Consider the following 27,116-nt stretch of genomic DNA (forward strand, 5'->3'; position numbering starts at 1 on the left):
TTCCTTATCGTGATATAGACTGACGCCTATCATTCTAGCTCCATTATTCACTGTCTCAAGGTTTCCAAAATTCCAAGGTTCAATTAAATTAGGCTCATGTTTGCAAACACTTCTTGACACGATCTCCCCACATCTGTTCCTCACGACATCTATCTATAAGTTCACAATCAAGTATGGGTGTGAACACCCACAGAACAGAACATGTGAAGGCAAGACCAGAATGTGAGAATAAAGTGTAGAAAGTCATAGGCTCGGAGGCTGCAGTGAGCCAATATCGTGCTACCACACTCCAGCCTGGATGACAGTGAGACTCTCTCAAAAAAAATAAAATAAAATAAAATAAATCAAGGGATGTATTATGTGATTAAGATACTTGGATTCCATGTAGAAAGGAATGGGGGAACCAGTGAAGGTTTTTAAAGCAGGGGAATATAATGATCAAATCTGCATCTTAGAAGTTGAACTCTGGCAAGAGTCTGGAAAATATGAGTGGGAAGGGAGAAACAAAAGGCTACCAAAACAAGGCAGAAGACAAAGAGGTGTCACTCTAAGTTCTTAGTAGTGGAAATAAAAATAAGAAACAGATCTTGGCTGGGCACGGTGGTTCATGACTGTAATTCCAACATTTTGGGAGGCTGAGGCAGGAGGATTGCTTGTGCACAGTTCAAGACCAGCCTGGGCAACACAGTGAGACTCTGTATCTACAAAAAACAGAAAACTTAGCTGGGTGTGGTGGCACATGCTTCCGGAGGCTGCAGTAAGCTGTCACTGCACCGCTGCACTCCAGCCTGGGTCAAAGAGCGAGACTGTCTCAAAACAAAACAAAACCAAAAAACCCACAAAACACTAAAAACAGATCTGAGAGGTAGTCAACAAGATTTAATGGAAAGTGTATTCAAATGGCCAGTCTTCCCCCATTTCAAATTGTTCTTCAAACCTCAGTATGAGTTATTTTCGAAATGCAAACATGATCATGTTCCCAACTCTGCTTAAACCCTTCAGTGCCTAGGCTGGGTACAGTGGCTCACGCCTGTAATCCCAGCACTTTGGGAGGCCGAGGCGGGCGATCACCTGACATCAGGAGATCACCTGAGGTCAGGAGTTTGAGATCAGCCTGGCTAACATGGTGAAACGTCATCTCTACTAAAAATACAAAAATTAGCCAGGCGTAGCGGCGCATGCCTGTAATCCCAGCTACCTGGAAGGCTGAGGCAGGGGAATTTCTGGAAGCTGGGAGGGGGAGGCTGCAATTAGCACAGATCATGCCACTATACTCGTCTGGGGCACAGGACACTTAGTCTCAAAAAAACAAAACAAAAGAAAACCCCCTCAGTGCTTTCTGCTGATTTCAGGATAAAAAACAAATTCTGAGGCCAGACGCAGTGGCTCAAGTCTGTAATCTCAGCACTTTGGAAAGCCAAGGCAGGCAGATCACCTTTGTTCAGGAGTTCAAGACCAGCCTGGCCAACATGGTGAAACACCATCTCTACTAAAAATACAAAAATTGGCCAGACATGGTGGCTCACACCTGTAATCCCAGCTACTTGGGAGGCTGAGGCAGGAGAATCACTTGAACCTGAAAGGAGGAGGTTGCAGTGAGCCGAGATCATGCCATTTAACTCCAGTCTGGGCAACAAAGAGAGACTCCATCTCAAAAAACAAAGGAAATATATAATATATACACTTTTTTTTTTTTTTTTTGAGCCTCACTGTGTCGCTCAGACTGGAGTGCAGTGGCACAATCTCTGCTCACTGCAACCTCCGCCCTCCGAGTTCAAGCGATTCTCTTGCCTCAGCCTCCTGAGCAGCTGGTATCACAGGCGCCTGAAGCTGCGCCCAGGTAATTTTTTGTAGTTTTAGTAGAGACGGGGTTTCACCATCTTGGCCAGGCTGGTCTTGAACTCCTGACCTCATGATCCACCTGCCTCAGCCTCCCAAAGTGCTGGGATCACAGGTATGCGCTACCGCACCTGGCCCTATATATATACTTCCAATGTGTAACTTTTGTATGCTGGGTGGTACTTTTTTTTTTTCGCTTTTGAGTGAATTAATAAGGTAAATTAATTGTGTCTTAACTTTTATTTTTTTATTTTTCATTTTTTTTTTATTTTTATTATTTTTTATTATTTTTATTTTTTTTTGAGACGGAGTCTTGCTCTGTCGCCCAGGCTGGAGTGCAGTGGCCGGATCTCAGCTCACTGCAAGCCCCGCCTCCCGGGTTCACGCCATTCTCCTGCCTCAGCCTCCCGAGTAGCTGGGACTACAGGCGCCCGCCACCTCGCCCGGCTAGTTTTTTGTATTTTTTAGTAGAGACGGGGTTTCACCGTGTTAGCCAGGATGGTCTCGATCTTCTGACCTCGTGATCCACCCGTCTCGGCCTCCCAAAGTGCTGGGATTACAGGCTTGAGCCACCGCGCCCGGCCAAGCAACTGGGATGTTTGTGATAATAGATAAGAAAGACATCCTTGACCTGTGGTTAAATTGGTTTGAATTGTAGATATTCATTATTGAATTTACTCCTGTTTTCTCATACTTTGGAAAAGACATCTGAACAATAAATGAATCCTGGATAGTGTACTCTCCTTCAAACAATGAAGTGATATTAATACTTGCCTGCAGGAGATGCATACTACAGGAGAGAGCCCTTAGACTATGTCAGGCCACACTATGAACCTCCCCCCACCCTCCTTTTTGTTTCTGTTACTGTACTAACGTTGTGGATAAATGACATTGAAATTCTGCATAATGTGAACAGGATAAACTATTTATAAATGGAAAACAACAACAACAACAACAAAAAGAACCACGGGGCTTCTGCAGGGAATACTCTTTCCTCAATATTCTACTTTCACTTAGCTCTTCTTTGATATTTTGCTTAAGTCATTTTGAGTCTCCCCTGTCCACCCTCTCTTCCCACTAAGTCAGGCCTTCTGTTACATACTCTTACCCCATTGTGTCCTTTCCCTACATGACCTCTTCTTGAAGTTCATGATTCCATTTTTATGGGAATCCTGGAGAAATGTCCATCTCACCCAATGGACCACCCAATGGTTCTCCATAAAGACTAGGACCATCTCCGTTCTGTTCCCCAGCACTCACTGTATCCCTCGCTCTCAGCAGGCCTAGCAGAATGGCAAGTAATAAAAGAGTACCTGTTGAATTAATGAAATTCCCAGTTTGTTAAAGATGATTTTCATGTTTCTAGCTATCAAGGATAGTCAGGCTTTAACTGCAATGGAGAACCAGTGAAGTCATGTTGAGTTATCTGTAGGACATCCAGATAAAGATGTCTAACAGCGGCCGGGGGTGGTAATCCCAGCACTTTGGGAGGCCGAGGCAGACGGATCACGAGGTCAGGAGTTCAAGACCAGCCTGACCAACACGGTGAAACCCCGTCTCTACTAAAAATACAAAAAAATTAGCTGGGCGTGGTGGTGCGCACCTGTAATCCCACTACTCGGGAGGCTGAGGCAGGAGAATTGCTTGAACCCAGGAAGCGGAGGTTGCAGTGAGCCGAGATCACACCATTGCACTCCAGCCTGGGTGACAGGGCAAGATTCCATCTCAAAAAGAAAAGAAAAGAAAAGAAAAGAAAAGAAAAGAAAAGAAAAGAAAAGAAAAAAAAAAGCCGGGTGTGGTGGCTTATGCCTGTGATCCCAACACTTTGGGAGGCCGAGGCTGGCAGATCACCTGCGGTCAGGAGTTCGAGACCAGCCTGGCCAACATGGTGAAACCCCAATCTCTACTAAAAATACAAAAATTGGCTGGGCGTGGTGGCATGTGCCTATAATTCCGGTTACTCCAGAGATACAGAAGAATTGCTTGAACCTGGAAGGCAGAGGTTGCAGTGAGCTGAGATTGTGCCACTGCACTCCAGCCTGGGCAACAGAGCAAGACTCCATCTCGGCGGCGGGGGGGATGTCTAACAGCTGGAAATGTCATACAGAAAAGGCACGGTAAGTATTATGATTTGGGACTCATTAGCACCTTAGTGATAGGTGAGATTATGCTCTTGAAATCACATAGGCCAGTGATTCTCCTGGAAGGAGAGGAAGAGGAGGAGGAAGAAAAATGTATCAGAATCTCTTGGGAAATGGGTCTTTTTCACTTTCCCTTACCTTCTCCCATTTGAGGATCTCAATATATGAGAGTTGCTACCGATAGAAGTGATGCACCTGTGAAAGTGTAGAGGCAAAATTTTCAAAGTTGAGAACCATCATGCCGAAAAAGAGTTTGTATTGGGAGGCCAAGGCAGGCGGATCACCTGAGGTCAGGAGTTCAAGACCAGCCTGGCCAACATGGTGAAACCTTATCTGTACTAAAAATACAAAAATTAGCTAGACATGGTGGCACACACTTATAATCCCAGCTACCGGGGAGGCTGAGGCAGGAGAATTGCTTGAACCTGGGAGGCAGAGGCTGCAGTGATCTGGGATCATGCCACTGCAACTCCAGCCTGGGCGACAGAGTAAGATTCTGTCTAAAAACAAAATGTTTGTAAGCAGATTTATTCATACATAATCTTTTCTGGAACAATTCCAATAGATTCAGATGTGAAAGCAAAGTAGACAGGAGAAGGCTCACGTAGCCTTTTGTCATAGTAGTCTGAAGAAAATTTTCTTTTCAAAATTGAGAGAATGTGGCCGGGCGTGGTGGCTGCTCACACTTGTAATCCCAGTACTTTGGGAGGCTGAAGGCAGTCTGATCACTTGAGCCCGGGAGTTCGAGACCAGCCTGGGAAACATGGCAAAACCTAGTCTCTACAAAAAATACAAAGATTAGCCAGGCATGCTGGTGCGCACCTGTAGTTCCAGCTACCTGGAAGGCTGAGGTAAGGATTGCTTAAGCCCAGAAGGTCAAACCTGTAGTGAGCCGAGATCTTGCCACTGCACTCCAGCCTGGGCTATAGTCTCAAAAAAAAAAAAAAAAAAATCGCTACAAAACTGAGAATGTGTCCTTAATGTAGACGCTAAAAGATAAAAAATAAAATTTAGAGAAAAACACACAAGCATTTGTAGAGAAAAACAGGGAAAAGCCAGAGGAGACAGACAGTCTGTATTTTTATGCTCATGGGAAAGGCTAATACTAATACAGCAAGACCCCAAAAGAAAATGTGAGGGGCAAATACTAACAAAAACTATTACATATGGCACATTTACTATGTTCCAGGCACTAATCTAAATGGTCTAAATACATTATTCACTTAGTTTAAATCCTCCCCAGAGTTCTATGAGGTCCATATTATCTTTTTTCCCATTTTACAGATGAGGAAAACACAGACGATCAAGAAATTGCACAAGGCAACCAGCTGGTAAGTGGCAGAGCTGAAATTAGACCCCAGGTCTGTCTGTAAAGCAAGATGGCCAAAATCAAGAATATTCAATGCAATATAAATGTTTTTGGAAAGAAGGCCATCTCTTGTAAAACGGAACGCCAGGAAAAGATAATTGGAGGGCATAGCGGGGATAGGAGGGCAGATGGGAGAATCCCTGCCATGAAAGCCTCTGTTCCCCCTCCAAGCAAAGAGGCGCTGAGGGAGATGGGAGGAAGGGCCTCGAGGAGAGGCGAAATGTTTGCTGGTGGAGATGTGGAGAACGGAAAAAGACCAAGGAAGAGTCGAAGAGTCAAAGACAACTTGATGCCTGAAGTACAAATGCTCAGCTCCTGCGAATTCTACATTCACATCTGAGTTAGGGCCTACTATGTGCTAGGGATGAATCTAGGCGCTGCAAAAATGAAAATAAACTTATTGAGGCATGTTGGTTTGATGCCTAAATAAACGTTTCAGAAACAATCAACATCAACGATCACCTGACACTCCAGGAAACCCATTTCTCCAAAGAACTCCATCTGAAAGCTTTTAAGAGTATATTCCAAAGAGAGACTGGATGGCGGTGGGGGAGGGGCAGGACGAGCGGCCGAAGGGACAATTCCTGGGCGCACCCGCCCATAGCCCCGCTCCAGACCCTCTCGAGGGACGACGGAGGGACGCAGGGAGCAAGCCCTGAAGCTGCACCGGGGGCGGAGGGAACGTGGCTACCTGCGCAGCCAGACGTCAGGCGGGGCCCTTCCCCGACCTACTTGGCCGCTCCAGATGAACTCCCTCCGACTCTCTGGCTTCCCAGGGGCCGCCGACCTCCACTCGGGGGACTACCGCGCCATGCAGCCTCTTCCTTAGCAGTCCCTCACGGACCGTGCCCCTACGGCAACTTACCCGCCCTGCCCGGCCCAAGACAACCCGGTTCCTTTCTGCCCACCGAGGTCTCCCTTGCATCTCCACCAATACCAGAGCGCATTCAGGCTACGGAGGCGGGACTGAGTGCCTACGGCCAATCATATCAGACGCAAAGCACGTCGCAGCGCCCACAACTAGTTCCCGCCTTTGGAAGGGAAAAAAAAAAACACGGTTGGCGCCAAACTCCAGTAATCTTCCTAGGGCTTTAAGAGAAAGAGGCGGGGTGTAAGGTGGCGGGGAAGCGACGGGGCGGGGCTTCAATACGGAAGGGACTGACCTGAGTAGAGGTAGGGGCCTGGCCTGAGAGAAGCTCTTTAGTGAAAGAGACAGGAAGCCTTGAGAAGTCTGTCATTTATTTAATCCTTTACTCTTAAAATTCTGCTGTCAGCTGCGTGCTAGACAAAGTGCTGGGCTCGATTACGATGAATAAATTTGTTTCCTGCCCTCAGACGCGTTCCTGGATGATAGGCAGACAAACAACTTAGCTTCGGATGTTGGGAGCCTTAAGGAGGGGATACTAGTCTAGCGAGGCAGGAGAGAGAAGAGCTTGTTAGAGGGTGGAATACCTGACTTGTCTTACAGAACCTGTAGTAATGGGGGGTGCCGGTAGGTCTAGCCTCAGGAGCTCAGCCTGCACATTGATAGGTGCGAAAATGAGGCCGCCTTCCTCGCTACTTATAGTCTGCCTATATTAATCCCTACCCATTTCCTCTTGGTTGTCCACTTAGCTTTTTTTTTCTTTTCGCTTTGTCGCTCAGGCTGGAGTGCAGTGGCGCGATCTCGGCTCCTTGCAACTTCCACCTCCAGGGTTCGACAGATCCACCCACCTCTGTCTCCAGAGTAGCTGGGACCACAGACGCAAGCGACCACCACCCCTGGCTGTTTTGTTTAGTTGTATTTTTTTCTGAGATAGAGTTTCACTCTTGTTGCCCAGGCTGGAGTGCAATGGCGCGATCTCAGCTCACTGCAACCTCCGCCTCCCAGGTTCAAGTGATTCCCCTGCCTCAGTCTCCCGAGTGGCTGGGACTTCACGAATGTGTTACCACGCCCAGTTAATCTTTGTATTTTTAGTAGAGACAGGGTTTCCCCATGTTGACCAGGCTGGTCTCGAACTCCTGTCCTCAGGTGATCCGCCCAGCTCGGCCTCCCAAAGTGCTGGGATTACAGACGTGAGCCACCCACGCCCGGCCACCCCTGGCTAATTTTTAAAATTTTTTGTAGACATGGGGTCTTGCTATGTTGCCCAGACTGGTCACAAACTCCTGGGCTCAAACAATCCTCCCGCCTCAGTCTCCCAAAATGCTGGGATTACAGGTGTGAGTCACTGCGCCTGACGCCATTTAGTCTTAACTGCTATATCAACCAATTCATTTTCATTGTTTTTTTTGAGACGGAGGTTCGCTCTTGTCGCCCAGGCTGGAGTGAAGTGGCATGATCTCAGCTCACTGCAACCTCCACCTCCCGGGTTCATGCGATTTTCCTGCCTCAGCCTCCCAAATAGCTGGGATTACAGGGGCCTGCCACCATGCCTGGCTAATTTTTTGTATTTCTAGTAGAGATGGGGTTTTGCCATGTTGGGCAGGCTGGTCTTAAACTCCTGACCTCAGGTAATCCGCCCGCCTCGGCCTCCCAAACTGCTGGGATTACAGGCGTGAGCCACCGCGCCTGGCTTTATTTTTATTCTTATTTATTTATTTATTTATTTATTTTTATTTATTTATTTATTTTTTTGAGACGGAGTCTCGCTCTGCCGCCCAGGCTGGAGTGCAGTGGCCAGATCCCAGCTCACTGCAAGCTCTTCCTCCCAGGTTCACGCCATTCTCCTGCCTCAGCCTCCGGAGTAGCTGGGACTACAGGTGCCCGCCACCTCGCCTGGCTAGTTTTTTGTATTTTTTAGTAGAGACGGGGTTTCACCGTGTTCGCCAGGATGGTCTCGATCTCCTGACCTCGTGATCCGCCTGTCTCGGCCTCCCAAAGTGCTGGGATTACAGGCTTGAGCCACCGCGCCCGGCCTATTCTTACTTTTTTAGAGATAAGGTCTCAGTTTGTTGTCCCGGCTGGAGTGCAGTGGTGTGATCATAGCTCACTGCATCCTCAAACTCCTAGGTTCAAGCAATCCTCCTACCTCAGCCTCCCAGGTAGCTGGGACCACAGGCACACACAACACCACACCTGCCAATTTCTTTCTTTCGTTTTTTTTTTTTTTTTTTTTTTTGTAATATAGACAGGGTCTGGCCATGTTGTTGCCTAGGCTGGTCTCCAACTCTTGACCTCAAGCACTCCTCTGACCTCTGCCTTCCAAAGTACTGGTATTACAGGTATGAGCCACTCCACCTAACTTACATATTTTTATTTGCAAATATGCATGGCTTTTTAAAAAAATTAATTAACGGCCGGGCGCGGTGGCTCAAGCCTGTAATCCCAGCACTTTGGGAGGCTGAGACGGGCGGATCACGAGGTCGGGAGATCGAGACCATCCTGTCTAACACGGTGAAACCCCGTCTCTACTAAAAATACAAAAAACTAGCCGGGCGTAGTGGCGGGCGCCTGTAGTCCCAGCTACTCGGGAGGCTGAGGCAGGAGAATGGCGAGAACCCGGGAGGCGGAGCTTGCAGTGAGCCGAGATCGCACCACCGCACTCCAGCCTGGGTGACTGAGCAAGACTCCGTCTCAAAAAAAAAAAAAAAAAAAAAAAAATTAATTAACTTTTTTTTTTTTGGGGATGGAGTTTTGTTCTTGTTGCTCAGACTGGAGTGCAATGGGGTGGTCTTGGCTCACTGCAACCTCCACCTTCCAGGTTCAAGTGATTCTCCTGCCTCAGCCTCCCAAGTAGCTGGGATTACAGGCACCTGCCACCACGCCTGGCTAATTTTTTTATATTTTTAGTAGAGATGGGGGTTTAACCATGTTGGCCAGGCTGGTCTCGAACTCCTGACCTCAGGTATTCTGCCTGCCTCGGCCTCCCAAAGTGCTGGGATTACAGGCGTGAGCCACTGCATCTGGCTGGCTTTAATTTTTTTAATAAGAGCTTTACTGGGATTTAATTTACATACTAATAATTCACTCATAAGTGAATGAATAAGTTGGGTGTGGGAGGGTATTAGATACACAGTCTGCCACTGTCACCCAGGCTGGAGTGCAGTAGCACAATCGTAGTTCACTGTAACCTTGAACTCCTGGGCTCAAGAGATCCTAATGCTTGGGCCTCCCAAGGTACTGGAATTACAGATAGGAGCCACTGTGCCTGGCCCCAATTAAAGTGTTGAGTTTTCAGCACCATAAGACAGGGTGAGAAAAAGAAAAACTAAATTAATGAATTTTTGAGTTTGCCTTTTTATAACCTTTCAACTTTTGAACCATGTAACTGTTTCACATATTCAACGACTGAATTAAATCAGAAAGAAAAAAATCCTAAAATGAAAAATTATTTGAAAAAGTTAAACTGTAAAGAGAGAAATGTAACCACAGAGAAAATAATTCCTTGAAGTGACATTTAAACATAGTACTCTAATTATTGTGAGACAAAGTAAAAAGGGTAAGAAGCCATTTTGCTCATTTCTGCTTGCCTTCTAATTTCACAAAGCCCCTGACTCTGTGAGGAAGTGCAGCTCCCTGGAAATACGCTTTGAAGGCAAACCAGGATAGAGCACACGGCCCCAACATCCCTTGCCTGAGTCACTATATTCCTTAAAGGAGGAATATGGATGGGCACGGTGGCTCATGCCTGTAATCCCAGCACTTTGGGAGGCCGAGGAGGGCGGATCACGAGGTCAGGAAATCGAGACCATGCTGGCTAACATGGTGAAACCCCGTCTCTACTAAAAATACAAAAATAAAATAAAATAAAATCGCCGGGCATGGTGGCGGGCGCCTGTAGTCCCAGCTACTGGGGAGGCTGAGGCAGGAGAATGGCGTGAACCCGGGAGGCAGAGCTTGCAGTGAGCCGAGATCACGCCACTGCACTCCAGCCTGGGAGACAGAGCGAGACTCCGTCTCAAAAAAAAAAAAAAAAAAAAGAAGGAAAGGAGGAATATAGTGCCTTTTCCTACACATGAGATAATGTCTGATAGGGTTGGTGATTATGCCTCTGAAATCTATAACTAGATGTACTCCTGCACCGAAACTTTCATGTGATTTTGCACATACCGAACCTCCACCACAGGTATATGAACACTGGGCTGAAATACTGTGCTGCAGCAGTCTGACTGAACTCTGAAGTCAGACAGCCCATGGCCTGTAGACCTCAGTCTATAGTCGTTAGTAAGACTATAGACTGAATAAAACTAATTTTTTTTTTTTTTGAGATGGAGTCTGGCTCTGTTCCCCAGGCTGGAGTGCAGTACCATGATCGCAGTTCACTGCAATGTCTGCCTCCCAGGTTCAAGCGATTCTCATGCCTCAGCCTCCTCAGTAGCTAGGATTACAGGCGCACACCACTACGCCCAGCTAATTTTTGTATTTTTAGCGGAGACTAAAATACAACATGATGAAACCCCGTCTCTACTAAAAATACAAAATTGGCCAGGCTGGTGAGGCATGCCTGTAATCCCAGGTACTCAGAAGGCTGAGGCAGGAGAATCGCTTGAACACGGAAGGCGGAAGTTGCAGCAAGCCGACATCAGGCCATTGCACTCCAGCCTGGGCGACAGGGCGAGACTCTGTTTCAAAAATAAACAAACAAACAAAAAAACACCCAAACCACAACCCCTCTCTTTGTTCTCTGGGAATACATGTTTGCTTTGTACCCAAGGTTGCATCTCCACAATTTGCAAACTGTTTACTAAAGTTTCTTTTGATTTTCTTAAAAACATAAACTTTCTCAGTGGGTTTATTGACATAGATAACAGTCTGTTAAGTGAAAAAAGTTGTCTTGGAGTAGCTCTCTTCCTGGTACAGATAGCTTTACTAACAGAAATTTCCTTTATGAGGGTAAATTTCCTTTGCAAAAGGGTAAGTTTATACTTTATTTTAGGCAATTGGGGAGGTAAAGAGGTTTTACTGAGTTGGCTGGTTCTGATTTTTCTTTACCTCAAAATAATCAATATGTCAAAATGGTCTGTTTCAGGGTTGCATGTTCTGAACCTCTTTAACGTAATCAACAAGCAAAGATTTCTTATAGTTCTGGAGGCTGGGAGATCCAAGATCAAGGAGCCAGCAGATTTATTGTCTGGTGAGGGCTCCCTTCCTGCTTTAGTAGATGGCCACCTTCTTAGTGTATCCTCCCATGGCAGACAGAGAAGGGACTCTCATCTTCCCCTCCCATTATAAGAGCAGTAATCCTATTATGAGGACTCTGTCCTCAAAAACCTCATCTAAATCTAACTACCTCCAAAATGTCTCACTTCCAAATACCATCACACTGGGGTGTTAAGCCTTCAACATACGAATTTTGGAGGGACACAAACATTTAAATCATTTTGCCATTTCTTATAATTCACAGTTTCCCCTCCCATACTTTTTTCTTAAATTTGTGTCTTAAAAAACCTGAGCTTTTGATCTGTAGAATCTTCTACAGTCTGAGTTTTTCTGAATATAAATTCATGGTGCAGCTTAACTTATTCTATCTTCTTCATTTTAAAAAATTGACAGCTGGGGCCAGGCACAGTGGCTCACGCCTGTAATCCTAGCACTTTGGGAGGCCAAGGCTGGGAGATTACTTGAGGCCAGGAGTGTAAGACCAGCCTGGTCCAACATGGTGAAACCCTGTCTCTACTGAAAATACAAAAATTAGCCAGGTGTGGTGGTGGACGCCTGTAATCCCAGCTACTTGGGAGGCCGAGGCAGGAGAATCGCTTGAACCCAGGAGTTGGAGGTCACAGTGAGCCGAGACTGCGCCACTGTACTTCCAGGCTAGGTGACAGAGCAAGACTCCATCTCAAAAAAAAAAAAAAAAAAAAATTGACAGCTGGATGAGAGGTTTGACCCTTTTGGTAAGACTATAGGTAGCATTATGTTCTTTCATCAAGAGCCATCTAGAGTCTGTTTTTTTGGCCCTTTTTGCTATGTTAGCAGCCATTGATACTTAATGCTTAGATTAATGGATTACTTGGGAATTGCAAAATAGTGGTATTCTAATTTTGTCAATTCTTTTTTTTTTTTTTTTTTGAGACGGTGTCTCACTTTGTTCCCCAGGCTGGAGTGCAGTGGCATGATCTCTGCTCACTGCAAGCTCTGCCTCCCCGGTTCACACTATGCTCCTGCCTCAGCATCCTGAGCAGCAGGGACTACAGGCGCCCGCCACCATGCCCGGCTAATTTTTTGTATTTTTAGTAGAGACGGGGTTTCACTGTGTTAGCCAGGATGGTCTCAACCTCCTGACCTTGTGATCTGCCCGCCTCGGCCTCCCAAAGTGCTGGGATTACAGGCGTGAGCCACTGTGCCGGCAATTCTTTTTAAAATTAGGTGGACTATTCTGAGGAAGAGACACTTGTCATCATCTTCTATTTAGTTACCCAGTGGTGCAATTCACATATGAGAGGCAGGATACATTTTTAAATTTCTCCCTTTATCAGCTTTCAAGATTATTACTCTCCAAAGGCAACAAATTTTTAAAATTATTAGTATATATTCATGAACTAAACTAATAGGTTTTGATTCATTATAATTGTTATCTTTATTAAAGCTCAGATTGTATCATCTTTGGTCAATGGTAGCATCTACAAGTTGATACCCAAGTTCTCTTTTTTTTTTTTTTTTTGAGACGGAGTCTCGCTCTGTCACCCAGGCTGGAGTGCAGTGGTGTGATCTGGGCTCATTGCAAGCTCCGCCTCCCGGGTTCACGCCATTCTCCTGACTCAGCCTCCCCAGTAGCTGGGACTACAGGCGACCGCCACCTCGCCCGGCTAGTTTTTTTTTTTTTTTTTTTTTTTTTTTTTTTTTTTTGAGACGGAGTCTTGCTCTGTCGCCCAGGCTGGAGTGCAGTGGCCGGATCTCAGCTCACTGCAAGCTCCGCCTCCCGAGTTCACGCCATTCTCCTGCCTCAGCCTCCCGAGTAGCTGGGACTACAGGCGCCCACCACCTCGCCCGGCTAGTTTTTTTTTTTTTTTTTTTTTTTTTTTTTGAGACGGAGTCTCGCTCTGTCGCCCAGACTGGAGTGCAGTGGCCGGATCTCAGCTCACTGCAAGCTCCGCCTCCCGGGTTTACGCTATTCTCCTGCCTCAGCCTCCCGAGTAGCTGGGACTATAGGCGCCCACCACCTCGCCCGGCTAGTTTTTTTTTTTGTATTTTTTAGTAGAGACGGGGTTTCACCGTGTTAGCCAGGATGGTCTCGATCTCCCGACCTCGTGATCCGCCCGTCTCGGCCTCCCAAAGTGCTGGGATTACAGGCTTGAGCCACCGCGCCCGGCCCCGGCTAGTTTTTTGTATTCTTTTTAGTAGAGACGGGTTTTCACCGTGTTAGCCAGGGGTCTCGATCTCCTGACCTCGTGATCTGCCCGTCTCGGCCTCCCAAAGTGCTGGGATTACAGGCTTGAGCCACCGCGCCCGGCCTCCAAGTTCTCTTTACATGACACTCATAATTTTTTTCAAAAATATTAATTTTCAGAGGTCACCAATGGCTGGGTGGGCACCGCCAGCAGAGAAAGTAGCGTAAGACTTAAGAGAGCTTAAGACATTTAAGACCAAGCATGGTGGCTCATGCCTATAATCCCAGCACTTTGGGAGGCCAAGGCTGGAGGATTGTTTGAGCCCAGGAGTGGGAGACCAGCCTGGGCAACATAGGGAGACCTTGTCTATTTAAAAAAAAAAAAAAAAAAAAAAAAAAAAAGAAGAGCTGGGCGTGGTGATGCATGCCTGTAATCCCTGCACTTTGGGAGGCCGAGGTGGGTGGATTACTTGAAGTCAGGAGTTCGAGACCAGCCTGGCCAACATGGTGAAACCCTGTCTCTACTAAAAAATACAAAAAATTAGCCAGGTATGGTGGTGCATGCCTGTAATCCCAGCTACTCCAGAGACTCCAGAGGATGAGGCAGGAGGATTGCTTGAACCCAGGAGGCAGAGGTTGCAGTAAGCCAAGATCGCCACTTTACTCCAGTCTGGGTGACAGAGTGAGACTCTATCTCAAAAAAAAAAAAAAAAAAAAAAAAAAATTTGGGTGTGGTAGCAGGTTCCTGTAGTCCTAGCTACTCAGGAAGATTGCTTGGGCCCAGGGGTTCAAGGTTACATTGAGCTATGATTGCACCAGTACACTCTAGCCTGGGTGAGAGAGTAAGACCCTGTTTCTAAAATATATACATATTTTTATATCAGACAGGTAATATACTGAGGTCATAACATGGTTTGAGGGAGGCACATATTACACGTGTGTGAAAACCCAATCATCATGCTGATGAACTACAAAAGGATCAAAGATACTATTTTTTTTAGCGCAAAATTTCAAACATACACAAAAGTAGAAAGAAGAGTACAATAGGCCGGGCGTGGTGGCTTACCTCTGTAATCCCAGCACTTTGGGATGTTGAGGGGGGTGGATTACCTGAGGTCAGGAGTTTGAGACAAGCCTGGCCAACATGGTGAAACCCTGTCTCTAGTGAAAATACAAAAGAAAAAATTAGCTGGGTGTGGTGGTGCATGCCTGTAGTCCCAGCTACTCAGGAGGTTGAGGCAGGAGAATAGCTTGAACCCGGGAGGTGGAGGTTGCAGTGAGCTGAGATTGTGTCACTGCACTCCAGTGTGGGTGACAAAGCAAGACTCCGTCTCAAAAAAAAAAAAAAGAGTACGATAAACTCCTATTACCCAATATCTGGTTTCAATAATTACTAATACACTGTCAACCTTATTTCATCTATACTACACATGCTCTATTCCTTCCTTATTATCATTATTTTTCTTTTATTATTTTGAGACAGAATCCCGTTCTGTTGCCCAGGCTGGAGTACAATGGTGGGATCTCAACTCACTGCCACCTCTGCCTCCCAGGTTCAAGTGATTCTTCTGCCTCAGTCTCCCACGTAGCTGGGATTACAGGCGCTTGCCACCACGCCTGGGTAATTTTTGTACTTTGTTTTGTTTTGTTTTTTGAGACAGAGTCTCACTCTGTTGCCCAGGTGGGAGTGCAGTGGCACGTTCTCGGCTCACTGCAACCTCTGTCTCCCGGGTTGGAGTGATTCTCCTGCCTCAGCCTCCCAAATAGCTGGGACTACAGGCATGTGCCAACACGCCTGGCTAATTTTTGTATTTTTAGTAGAGATGGAGTTTCACCATGTTGGCCAGGCTGGTCTCGAACTCCTGACCCTGTGATCCACCTACCTCAGCCTCCCAAAGTGCTGGATTACAGGCGTAAGCCACTGTGGCTGGCCCAGTCTTAGATTTTTATTACCCCCAAATTTTGCCTTCTGGCTGTTTACATTGTCTTCTCTTCCAATCCCAAACCCAGGCAACCACTAATCTGATCTATTAATTTAACCATCCTAGAGCTGTTCATCTTACTGCTGCTGCCCAGATGAAAGTTCTGGGATTTCCCTTAAACACTTAAAAGAAAAATAATCCTGTGGATTAAGATTACGATCCACAAGATTATTTTACTTTTTCTTTCTGTGCTAAATCTCTTATTTCCTGGATCCCATGTCATCTTCTTTCTTGGTTTTACCCTCCTTTTTCAGGGGGCACCTCTTTAAACACATTCCTGAGAATAGTTGCCAGGGTGCATTATCACTACATAACTTTTTCTTTTTGTCTTTTTCTTCTTTTTGAGACAGAGTTTGCCCAGGCTGGAGTGCACCGGCACATTTTCCATTCACTGCAACCTCCACCTCCCAGGTTCAAGCTATTCTCCTGCCTCAGCCTCCTGAGTAGCTGGGATTACAGGTGCCTGCCACCACGCCTGGCTAATTTTTTACTTTTTAGTACAGATGAGGTTTCACCATGTTGGCCAGGCTGGTCTCAGACTCGCGACCTCAGGTGATCTGCCTGCCTTGGCCTCCCAAAGTGTTGGAATTACAGGTGTGAGCCACGGCGCCTGGCCACCCCCCACTTTTTTTTTTTTTTTTTTTTTTTTTTTTTTTTTTTTTTTTTAAGATGGCCTTTTGCTCTTGTTGCCTAGGCTGGAATGCAATGACACGATCTCGGCTCACCATAACCTCCGCCTCCCGGGTTCAAGCGATTCTCCTACTTCAGCCTCCCGAGTAGCTGGCATTACAGGCATGCACCACCACACCCGGCTAATTTTCTATTTTTAGTAGAGATGGGTTTCTCCATGTTGGTCAGGTTGGTCTCGAACTACTAATCTCAGGTGATCTGCCCGCCTTGGCCTCCCAAAGTGCTGGGATTACAGGCGTGAGCCAAGGCACCCAGCCCTAATTTTTGTGTTTTTAGTAGAGATGGGGTTTCACCATGTTGGTCAGGCTGATCTCCAACTCCGTATCTTGTGATCTGCCTGCCTCGCCTAGTGCTGTGATTACAGGCATGAGACACTGTGCCCAGCCCACAAGTGCACTTTTAATGTTATGGACGCTATTTTTTTTATGACTTCCAGAATATTCTATAACTTAGACCCCATAGTTTAATATTCCCAATTGAACATTTTCTTCCAATATCTGTATTAAGAAATCTGCAAGGGGTATCTTTGTCACACTTATGTGAGGATTTCCGTAGGCTAGAGTCCTACAAGGGGAATTGCTGGGGCAGAATGTTAACTAGTTAGGTATGAGCAGAGCAGCAGAGCGCTCCCCACCCCACATACACCAGGACTACTGGGCGACAATCAGATGATGGTCAGGCGGTTCTTAACTGTTTCTCTAACGTTCACCGGCGCCAGCGAAAGGCAGTCTTCTAATAGAAAACACCTGAAACTGATCAGTAGCTTCCCAATAAGATCTCAGGAGTCGGGAGAAGCAGTGCAAGTTCCCGAAAGTATGCCAACATATAAAACCTCAAGTCAAGAGGTCAAGCTGCGCACTTGATTTCTCAAGGCGACTGCTTGGCCGTCTTCCAAGGTGTACTTTCCTCCTTTTCTTTCCGTCCTGTTCTAAAGCTTTTTGATAAACTTTTACTTCTACTCTGAAGCTTGCCTAGGTCTCTCATTCTGCCTCATGCCCTTCGTGGAATTCTTCTGAGGAGGCAAGAACTACGGTTACTGCTGACCCCTACCTATGCACGGGGTAACTGCCACCGCTAAGAAGGGTAGAATCAGCTTTTCTTTTCTTTTTTCGGGACAGAAAAATCTGCTCTGTCGCGCGGCTGGAGTGCAGTTGCACGATCTCGGCTTACTGTAACCTCTGCCTCCCGGGTTCAAGCGATTCTCCTGCCTCAGCCTCCCAAGTAGCTGGGACTACAGGCGCGCGCCACCACGCCCGGCTAATTTTTGTATTTTTAGTAGAGAAGGGGGTTTCACCATGTTGCCCAGGCTGGTCTCGAACTGCTAACCTCAAATGATCTGCCCGCCTCGGCCTCCCAAAGTGCTGGGATAAAGACATGCGCCACCGCGCCCGGCTGAGAATCAGCATTTCTCTCACATCTGATCTTTCCGTGTGTTCAGGCAGAAGGAAGGCACGGTGGGCTGAGAATCACACGCCCCCTCTCTTTCCTCCCGGGCCTAACGCACTCTTCTCTCTGCCCCGCCACGTGCTGAGTTCGCGAGACCCCATCACTCATGCATCCAAACCGACTAGATTTTTGCTTCCATTTCCCTCCCGGAAAAGGCGGGACAGCGAAGACCGGAGTTTCCGCCGCTGAGAGGCCGAGGCGGGGAGGACGCCGCGTAGCCGTCCCGAGCTGATGACGTCAAACGCCGTGTGCTCACCCACGTGTGGTGCAGCTCTCCCGGTGTCCGCGCTGGAGCGGAGGACGCCTTTCCTGGGGGCGTAGTTGGTGGCTGCTCGGGCACTGGGACCTCGGCGGCTTGGGGACGCTGGCCGCGAAGTAGGGAGCGCAGGTGGCCACTCCGGGTGAGGGCCGTGGGTCATGGAGCACTTCTTGCTGGAGGTGGCAGCCGCGCCGCTGCAGTTAATCGCAGCCAAGAACGAGAAGAGCCGCAGTGAGTTGGGCAGGTTCTTGGCCAAGCAGGTAAGACGTGAAGGGAGAGGGAAAGCGCCGGACCGACTGGGTCGCCCCACTAGTAAGCTTCCTGCGCTCCCCTGCCGAGACTTGCCGCTTTAAGGGGAGAGTGATGCGGCCTCCGGTCAAGCTGGCTCCCACCTCTGGGCTGGCGCAGGTCGTGGAGGCTTCCGAGCGTGTTTGAGGCGATTGGAAGGAGTCTTTTGTTTTTATCTGGAAGAGCCTTCCAGTACTCTTCCCATCGCCTCTCACCCCTATGCATGCGCTTCGGCTGCTTGTGGCCGAGGTGGCCTTCCGAAAGGAATGTGGTTTTTCTGAAATTGAGGTTGCGTTTCTGCCGTTTTGACAAGTGTACGTATTACCTAAGTGTGCGTAGTCCAGCCACTCCTGTTAGTTTGGGTGAACCACTGACAAATATTGATTGCATTCCTGCTGTGCGTAAGGAACGGTGTGGCGCTGTGAGAAAGTGGATAAATTCGTTACGATGTCTGCCATAAGGGAAATTTGCATCTATTTTTGGAGACAGTTCGTAAACACTTAAAACAGCTGAAGGACAAACCAAGACAGCGAATACTAACTGTAACTGTACGAATTATGAGGTTAACTAGAGTTTTCTGGGAAATGGGTCTTCGGGCTTTTAAGAACCTTCTCATTGACTCGTACCTGAGTTGAAGACTCTTTTTTTTTTTTTTTTTTTTTGAGACAGAGTCTCGCTCTGTTGCCAGGCTGGAGTGCAGTGGCGCGATCTCGGCTCACTGCACCCTCCGCACCCCGGGTTCAAGCGATTCTCCTGCCTCAGCCTCCAGAGTAGCTGGGACCACAGGTGCCCGCCACCACACCCGGCTAATTTTTGTATTTTCGGTAGAGACAGGGTTTCACCATGTTGGCCAGGGTGGTCTCGATCTTTTGACCTCGTGATCCGCCTGCCTCGGCCTCCCAAAGTGCTGGGATTACAGGCGTGAGCCACAGAACAGGTGTGTGTGGGCCCAGGTACTTGGGTCCCAGGTGTAGCTAATTAATTTTTTTTTTTTTTCTGGAGACAGAGTCCCGCTCTGTCGTCCTGACTGGAGTGCAATGGCCCACCATCTCAGCTCACTGCAACCTCCACCTCCCGGGTTCAAGCGATTCTTCTGTCTCAGCCTCCCGAGCAGCTGGGATTACAAGCGTGCGCCACCATGCCTGGCTAATATTTTGCATTTTTAGTAGAGATAGGGTTTCACTGTGTGGGTCAGGCTGGTGTCAAACTCCTGACCTCAGATGATCCACCCGCCTCAGCCTCCCAAAGTGCTGGGATTACAGGCGCGAGCCGCGGTGCCCTTCCCTGAAGTATTTTTTTTTCTTTTTTTTGAGACGGAGTCTCGCTCTGTAGCCCAGGCTGGAGTGCAGTGGCCGGATCTCAGCTCACTGCAAGCTCCACCTCCCGGGTTCACGCCATTCTCCGGCCTCAGCCTCCCGAGTAGCTGGGACTACAGGCGCCTGCCACCTCGCCCGGCTAGTTTTTTGTATTTCTTAGTAGAGACGGGGTTTCACCGTGTTAGCCAGGATGGTCTCGATCTCCTGACCTCGTGATCCGCCCGTCTCGGCCTCCCAAAGTGCTGGGATTACAGGCTTGAGCCACCGCGCCCGGCCTGAAGTATTTTTTTGATGTATCTCCAGCCCAATTATTCTGGGTAGTGGGGCCAATTTTGCTCCCAGGGACAAATCTGGAGACCTTTATGGTTATCACAACTGTTCATTATGGGGGCGCTACTAGCATCTAGTGCATCAAGGCCAGGGATGCCGCCAAGCATTCTGTTATGTATGGGACAACTCCCTACAACAGAGTTATCCATGGTAAATGGCAGTGGTGCAAAATTGAGAAAGAAATCCTGCCCCAGCTTGGTTGTTTAGTCTCTGCTCAGGGCTTGCTATTTCAGCAACACTAAGCTGCCTGCAGTGACTGCAGGTTGTTACCCTCTACTGTTGTTGACTGGAGTCACCTCCCATTGTTAACTTCTGTTGTTATTTATTGTCTCGGTCATTCCTTGCCATTACTTGCCTCATTGACTTTGCATTTCCTTTCCTTAGAAGGCTGCATCTCTCTTCTGTGCCCTGCTCAGTTAACTTGTTTGTTCTGGAAGACTGCTTTTGAAATGGTTTTCCCCAGGAAGACTTTTCTGACTTTACCCTTTCCTCTTCCTCTTAACCTTTGTTTCAACTAACTGATTATCAGTAGTTGATTGAGAGTATGTCCAGAGAAGGGGACTGTGTAGCTGTAGTGTCCAATACAGTGTCTGATATGCAGTGGGCAGTAAATGTTTATTGAACAGATTAATGTACTCACAAACTGTGATACTTTTGTCGATGGAAAGTGTCAAACTCTAAAATATTTTAAGAGATTTATTCTGAGCTAAGTGTGAGTGACCATGGCTCATGACGCAGCCCCAGGAGATCCCGAGAACATACGCCCAAGGTGATCGGGCTACCGCTTGGTTTTATACATTTTAGGGAGACCTAAGACATCAATCAGTACATGTAAGACGTACATTGGTTTGGTCTGGAAAGCTGGGACAACTCGAAGGGTGAGAGGGGTGGTCTTCCAAGTCACAGGTGGATTCAAAGATTTGCTGACTGGCAATTGGTTGAGAGTTTATTTAAATCCCTGGAATCAATAGAATGGAGTGTCTGGGTTAAGATAGGGGTGTGGAGGCCAGGCGCAGTGGCTCACACCTGTAATCCCAGCACTTTGGAAGACCGAGGCAGGTGGGTCACAAGGTCAGGAGATCGAGATCATCCTGGCTAACATGGTGAAACCCCGTCTCTACTAAAAATATAAAAAATTAGCCGGGCATGGTGGTGGGTGCCTGTAGTCCCAGCTACTCCGGCGGCTGAGGCAGGAGAATGGCGGGAACCTGGGAGGCGGAGCTTGCAGTGAGCCCAGATTGTACCACTGCACTCCAGCTCGGGCGACAGAGTGAGACTATCTGGGGGGGGGGGGGAAGATAGAGGTGTGAAGACCAAGGTTCATATTATGCAAATGAAGCCTCCAGGTAACAGGTTTCAGAGAGAATAGATTGCAAATGTTTCTTTTAAAATTTTTTTATTATTATTATTTTTTAAAGTGATAGGATCTTACTCTGTTGTCCAGGCTGGTCTGGAACTCCTGGGCTCAAGTGATCCACCTACCTCAGCCTCCCAAAGTGCTGGGATTATAAGCCTAGCCTGTAAATGTTTTTTTTTTTCTCCCCGAAATGTAGTCTCCTTCCCCCCCACCCCCAGACGGAGATGGAGTCTTGCTCTGACACCTAGGCTGGACTGTAGTGACGCAATCGCGACTCACTGCAACCTCTGCCTCCTGGGTTCAAGCAGTTCTCCTGCCTCAGCCTCCCGAGTAGCTGGGATTACAGGTGCCTGCCACCGCACCTGACTAATTTTTGTATTTTTAGTAGAGACGGGGTTTCACCATGTTAGCCAGGCTGGTCTTGAACTCCTGACCTCAGATGATCCACCCGCCTTGGCCTCACAAAGTGCTGGGATTACGGGCGTGAGCCACTGTGCCCAGCCACAAAACAGTCTTTATTATGAGAAAGCAGTGTTATCTAGTTTTTATTATAAGAAAGCAACGCTCTCTGGTTTCTTTCTAATAAAATGACCAAGCAGGTTTCTTAAATAATTTACAAAGGGCAGGAATTGCTCTTGAACGGGGCTACCCCTCCTGGCACACTCACAGTGCTCTGCCTTGAGCATATGAATAGGTACCTGTGAGCCCAGAGTTTAAGCCTGGAACTATCTCCTGTGCCTTCCTCCAGAGCCCTGGTAGGGAAAGCAGGGCTGAGAGTGGTGTTCCCAAGAGCCTTGGCACTGGAAACACAGTGGGCGAATAACTTTGTGGATGACTCCCCAAAAACCAAGTACATGGGTACACAGTTCAGAGCTCTCAAACATCTGATGCCGGCTCTTCACATTGTAGATGAAGCAAATACCAGGCTCAAGGTCAAGTATATGATGAATTTCTAAGCCCAAGAGTCCCCTTGGGGGACTCCCCACCTCTGCAAGGTCTCCTCAAGACACTCTCAGGCTGTGGCAGGCAGTCACTGATGGGTCCAGATGTGGCTGCAACAGGGGGGCTCTGGGCCCCTTGCTACTCAGGTCTTTTTTAGCAGCGGCCCAGGGGTACTGATGACTCCTGGGAGCTTCCACCAGGAAGCTCATGGGGAAGCACAGACATTCTTGGGTATGAAGCTTTGGTGGTCAGACAGGGCTTGTTTCCTGCAAGGCACTTCCTCAATCATGAATGAGAGTGTCATTTCACCACTCTCTTCCGCCATAATGGCTTCATCCAGCTCTTGGGACAGCTTCTGGAGATGCCGAATTCCTGCCCCCCATAGCCTCTAGGTCACTATCATACTCACTAGGAGAGCAGAGGAGCTCTGTCGAGGAGCAGGGGCTCTGGAAGGCAGCCTCCTGCTTCCACTGCCGTAGAGGGTGGGCACGTGAGCCTGTCCAGGTAGAGAGGTGGTGATGCACGGGGGGTCTGTGGCTGAGTGGTCAGGGGCAGCTCTGGACAGCCGAATACTCTTCTGGCTCAGGCTGCAAGTTGGGGAGCCACTGCCCTCCCTTTTTAAACCTTTTTTTCCTCCTCCTGGCCTTCACCTGGGTCTCCACCAGCCACTTGGTGCTACTTTGGCAGGACTTGTGGATTCTCTGTGACATGGCTGGGTGCTCTTAGCTGAGCGAGCTGCAGCCTGGAGTCTCTTGCTGCCCTGACTCTGGTTTCTAGGGGTTTCCAGGAGGTGCCTGCCTGGAGGTTGAGGTTGACAGCTCTTCGGGACAGCTTCCTTTGGAACTGTCTGCACAGAGAACCCAGGGCCCTGGCGGAGATCTGATGACTGGCCATAGGCTGCAGCTCCTTGCCGGCCAGCAGCTGCCCCTGGTGCTGGAGAGATCTCCAGCGCATGGAGGCCCTCGCATCCTGCCACGAGAAGCCATCTGTCTGGCTAAGAGTCTTCTCTGCCCACTAGACCTCAACACTCCCAATGTCTGCCTGAAGCCGAGTACTGTAAATGTTTTTTTTTTTTTTTTGAGACAGAGTCTCGCTCTGTCGCCCAGGCTGGAGTGCAGTGGCCTGATCTCAGCTCACTGCAAGCTCCGCCTCCCGGGTTTACGCCATTCTCCTGCCTCAGCCTCCCGAGTAGCTGGGACTACAGGCGCCCGCCACCTCGCCCGGCTAGTTTTTTGTATTTTTTAGTAGAGATGGGGTTTCACGGGGTTAGCCAGGATGGTCTCGATCTCCTGACCTCGTGATCCGCCCGTCTCGGCCTCCCAAAGTGCTGGAATTACAGGCTTGAGCCACCGCGCCCGGCCGAGTACTGTAAATGTTAAATGTTTCGTGTAAGACTTAAAGAGACAGCTTTTCAGGGCCATTTCAAAATATGTCAAAGCTGTATATTTTGGGCCAGACATGGTGGCTCATGCCTGTTATCACAGCACTGTTGGAGGCTGAGGGAGGAGAATTGTTTGAACCCAGGAGTTTGAGAGCAGCTTGGGCAACATAGTAGAGAGACTCTGTCTCTACCCCCCCCCCAAAAAAAGGAGGGGGAATTAAAATACTCCTGAAATAGTTCTTTCAGGGTTTGCTCTCTGTCATATTGGTATCTTAATTGCTACAAGTCTGTTTTGTCAGTCCTAAGGTCTCAGTTTTAATGTTAATGCTGGTCAGCTGTGCCAGAATTCCAAAAGGAAGAGAGTATTATGAGGCGTGTCTGACCGACCATTCCCAGCGTGGTGTGAACTAGTGTTTCAGGTTTACTTTAGAACACTCTTGGCTGAGAGGAGAAGGATTCACCTTCATTCAGTTGGTTGGGGGGCTTATAATTTTATTTTTGGTTTACACTTTCTTTTTTATTTTTTAAGACAGGGTCTGGAGAGCAGTGGCCTTGACATCCTAGGTTCAACTGATCATCTTACTTCAGGACCTTCCCCATCCCCTCCAGTAGCTGGAACTATAAGCATGCCACTGCGTCTGGCTAATTTTTTTTTTTTTTTTTTGAGACGGAGTCTCACTCTGTTGCCCAGCCTGGAGTACAGTGGCCGGATCTCAGCCCACTGCAAGCTCCGCCTCCTGGGTTTACGCCATTCTCCTGCCTCAGCCTCCTGAGTAGCTGGGACTACAGGCGCCTGCCACCTCGCCCGGCTAGTTTTTTGTATTTTTTAGTAGAGACAGGGTTTCACCATATTAGCCAGGATGGTCTCGATCTCCTGACCTCGTGATCCACCTGTCTCAGCCTCCCAAAGTGCTGGGATTACAGGCTTGAGCCACCGCGCCCGGCCCAATTTTTTTTTTTTTAATCTTAGGTAGAAACAAAGTCTTGCGGTGTTGCCCAGGCTGTTCTCAAACTCCTAGGCTCAAGCAGTCCTCTCACCTTGGCCACCCAAAATGCTGGGATTACAGGCATACTTACTTATTTTTGGCAGAACATACCTTTAACTTTCAGTGTTCTAAGCAAATGATGACAGTGGTGATGCTTTAATGCTTCCCCTGTCCGAGACAGGGTCTTCCTTTATGGCCCGGGCTAGAGTACAGTGATGCAATCATAGCTCACTTTAGCCTTGACCTCCTGGGCTCAAATGGTCTTCCCACCTCAGCCTTCTGAGTAGCTGGGACAACAGGTGCACAATACCATGCCTGGCTAATTTCCTTTTTTTTTTTTTTTTTTTTTTTTTTGAGACAGAGTCTTGCTGTATCACCCAGGCTGGAGTGCCATGGTGTGATCTTGGCTCACTTCAACCTCCGCCTCCTGGGTTCAAGCAATTCTTCTGCCTCAGCCTCTCAAGTAGCTGGGATTACAGGCACCTGGCACCATGTCCGGCTAATTTTTTGTATTTTTAGTAGAGATGGGGTTTTGCCATGTTGGCCAGGCTGTTTTCGAACTCCTGACCTCATGTGATCCTCCCGCCTCTGCCTCCCGAAGTGCTGGGATTACAGGCATGAGCCACTGCGCCCAGCTTTGCCTGGCTAATTTCTAAAAAAATTTTGTGGCCAGGCACGGTGGCTCACACCTGTATCAGACTTTGGGAGGCCAAGGTGGGCAGGTCACCTGAGGTTGGTAGTTCGAGACCAGCCTGACCAACATGGAGAAACCCCTTCTCTACTAAAGATACAAAATTAGCCAGGCGTGGTGGCGCATGCTGTAATCCCAGCTACTGGGGTGGCTGAGGCAGGAGAATCTCTTGAACCCAGGAGGCAGAGGTTGTGGTGAGCCGAGATTGCGCCATTGCACTCCAGCCTGGGCAGCAACAATGAAACTCCGTCTCAAAAAAAAAAAAAAATTTTAGTAGAGATGGGGAGTCTCACTATGTTGCCCAGGCTGGTCTTGAACTCCTGGGCCCAAGCCATGCTCCCACCTTGGCCTACCAAAGTGTTGGGATTGCAGGTGTGAGCCACCGCACCCAGCCTAATTGCTTAGGTTTTATAGAGTAGTTTAGGAATTGTTTCTCTTTAGCTGAAAATACACATTTCAGCTGATACATGTAATTATAAATAATAACACTGAGGTAGAAAAACCTGCCTTATCTTTTAATTAACTGCTTTGAGAAGGGCTAACTGATCAGTTAGCAGTTGAATATGACAATATAGTAGTTTCATTACTCAAAACAGTAAAAAGCTCAATAAGTTAAGCATACAGACATACAAATATGAAGAGTGCTTTTTTCCTCTTCTATTTTTGTTGGCTAGTTGTTGGGGAATTGATGAATTTTGTTATATCTGAGGAACGAAATTGTTTGGTATTTTTGGTGGGAAGAGAAGAGCTGAGCCACCTTAAAAATGTTTTTTCTTGGCCAGGCATGGTGGCTGAGCTCAGACAGTCCACCTGCCTTGGCCTCCCAAAGTGCTAGGATTACAGGCATAAGTAACCACACCCGACCGATAAAAATGTTTTTTCTTGGCTGGGCGCGGTGGCTCACGCCTGTAACCCCAGCACTTTGAGAGGCCACGGTGGGTGAGTCACGGGGTCAGGAGTTCGAGACCAGCTTGGCCAACATAGTGAAACCCCGTCTCTCTGAAAATACAAAAATTAGCTGGGCGTGGTGGTGCCTGCCTGTAATCCCAGCTACTCAGGAGGCTGAGGCAGGAGAATTGCTTGAACCCGGGAGGTGGAGGTTGCAGTGAGCTGAGATCAGGCCACTGCACTCCAGCCTAGGCAACAGAGTAAGACTCCATCTCAGAAAAAAAAAAAAAAAAATTTCTTGTATTTGTTAAGTAATCAGTATTCTTCAGCTTTCCTCATACTTGCTTGTATCCCAGCCACCTAAATAAAACCAATTTAAGCTTCACAGAATATTAACGGAAGTGAGAAAATACAGAGGTGTAGCCAGAAGGAATGCAGTCGTTTCCCTTTTCCAGTGGGTCCCAGTCTCCCAAGGAGAAAGGCAGGATTTCCTAAGAATGTTTCGGGAGTAATCACAGGTTTAAGAAGTAAATCCTGGCTGGTCGCAGTGGCTCACACCTATAATCGCAGCACTTTAGGAGGCCAAGGTGGGCGGATCAAGATACTGAGACCATCCTGGCCAACATGGTGAAATCCCATCTCTACTAAAAATACAAAAATTAGCTGGGCATGGTGGCACACTCCTGTAGCCCAAGCTACTTGGGAGACTGAGGTAGGAGAATCGGTTGAACCTGGGAGGGAGGCGGAGGTTGTAGTGAACCGACATCGTACCACTGCACTCCAGCCTGGCTACAGAGTGAGACTCTATCTCAAAAAAAAAAAAAAAAAAAAAAAAAAGTAAATCTTTTAGCATTCATTGTTCTGTTTTTATTTCCTACAATAGCAAGCCAGCTGACATGGTCACAGATGCTTTGACTAGCAAGGCCCCTGGGCTTACAGAAGGAGAAAGCTGATTATGTAGT

At 47.8% G+C, this 27,116-nt stretch overlaps 2 protein-coding genes, 1 non-coding gene and 1 pseudogene across 18 annotated transcripts in view; 1 reads left to right on the plus strand and 3 right to left on the minus strand.

The window, feature by feature from the left end:
• The window catches only part of CASP8AP2 (caspase 8 associated protein 2), a 46,657-nt gene extending 40,406 nt beyond the window's left edge, over window positions 1-6,251 (minus strand). For 7 of the 15 annotated variants that reach the window (XR_003728880.2, XR_003728881.2, XM_028847353.2 and 4 more), the window contains exon 1: window positions 6,082-6,251. The gene's annotated coding sequence lies outside the window, so the exon portion shown is untranslated. Of the gene's footprint in view, window positions 1-6,040 lie in introns of all 15 variants that reach the window. The other 8 variants (XM_028847355.2, XM_077999667.1, XM_077999663.1 and 5 more) reach the window with 2 other exon arrangements.
• An 8,225-nt stretch (window positions 6,252-14,476) lies between these two features.
• On the minus strand, window positions 14,477-14,578 carry LOC114677902 (small nucleolar RNA U13). The gene has a single exon (XR_003729328.1). It is a non-coding gene; the product is annotated as a small nucleolar RNA U13 (small nucleolar RNA).
• Window positions 14,579-17,955: 3,377 nt separating this feature from the next.
• Window positions 17,956-27,116, plus strand: part of MDN1 (midasin AAA ATPase 1) — a 184,752-nt gene continuing 175,591 nt past the window's right edge. For both annotated transcript variants that reach the window (XM_015136925.3, XM_015136926.3), the window contains exon 1: window positions 17,956-18,235. In XM_015136925.3, coding sequence (XP_014992411.3) covers window positions 18,134-18,235 — 102 coding nt within the window. In that variant the 5' untranslated portion in view covers window positions 17,956-18,133. The remainder of the gene's footprint in view (window positions 18,236-27,116) is intronic.
• Window positions 22,414-23,162, minus strand: LOC106998033 (protein PIMREG pseudogene; annotated as a pseudogene).

Source organism: Macaca mulatta, chromosome 4 (genome assembly GCF_049350105.2).
Source record: "Macaca mulatta isolate MMU2019108-1 chromosome 4, T2T-MMU8v2.0, whole genome shotgun sequence".
In the NCBI taxonomy this organism is placed as follows: Eukaryota; Metazoa; Chordata; class Mammalia; order Primates; family Cercopithecidae; genus Macaca; species Macaca mulatta.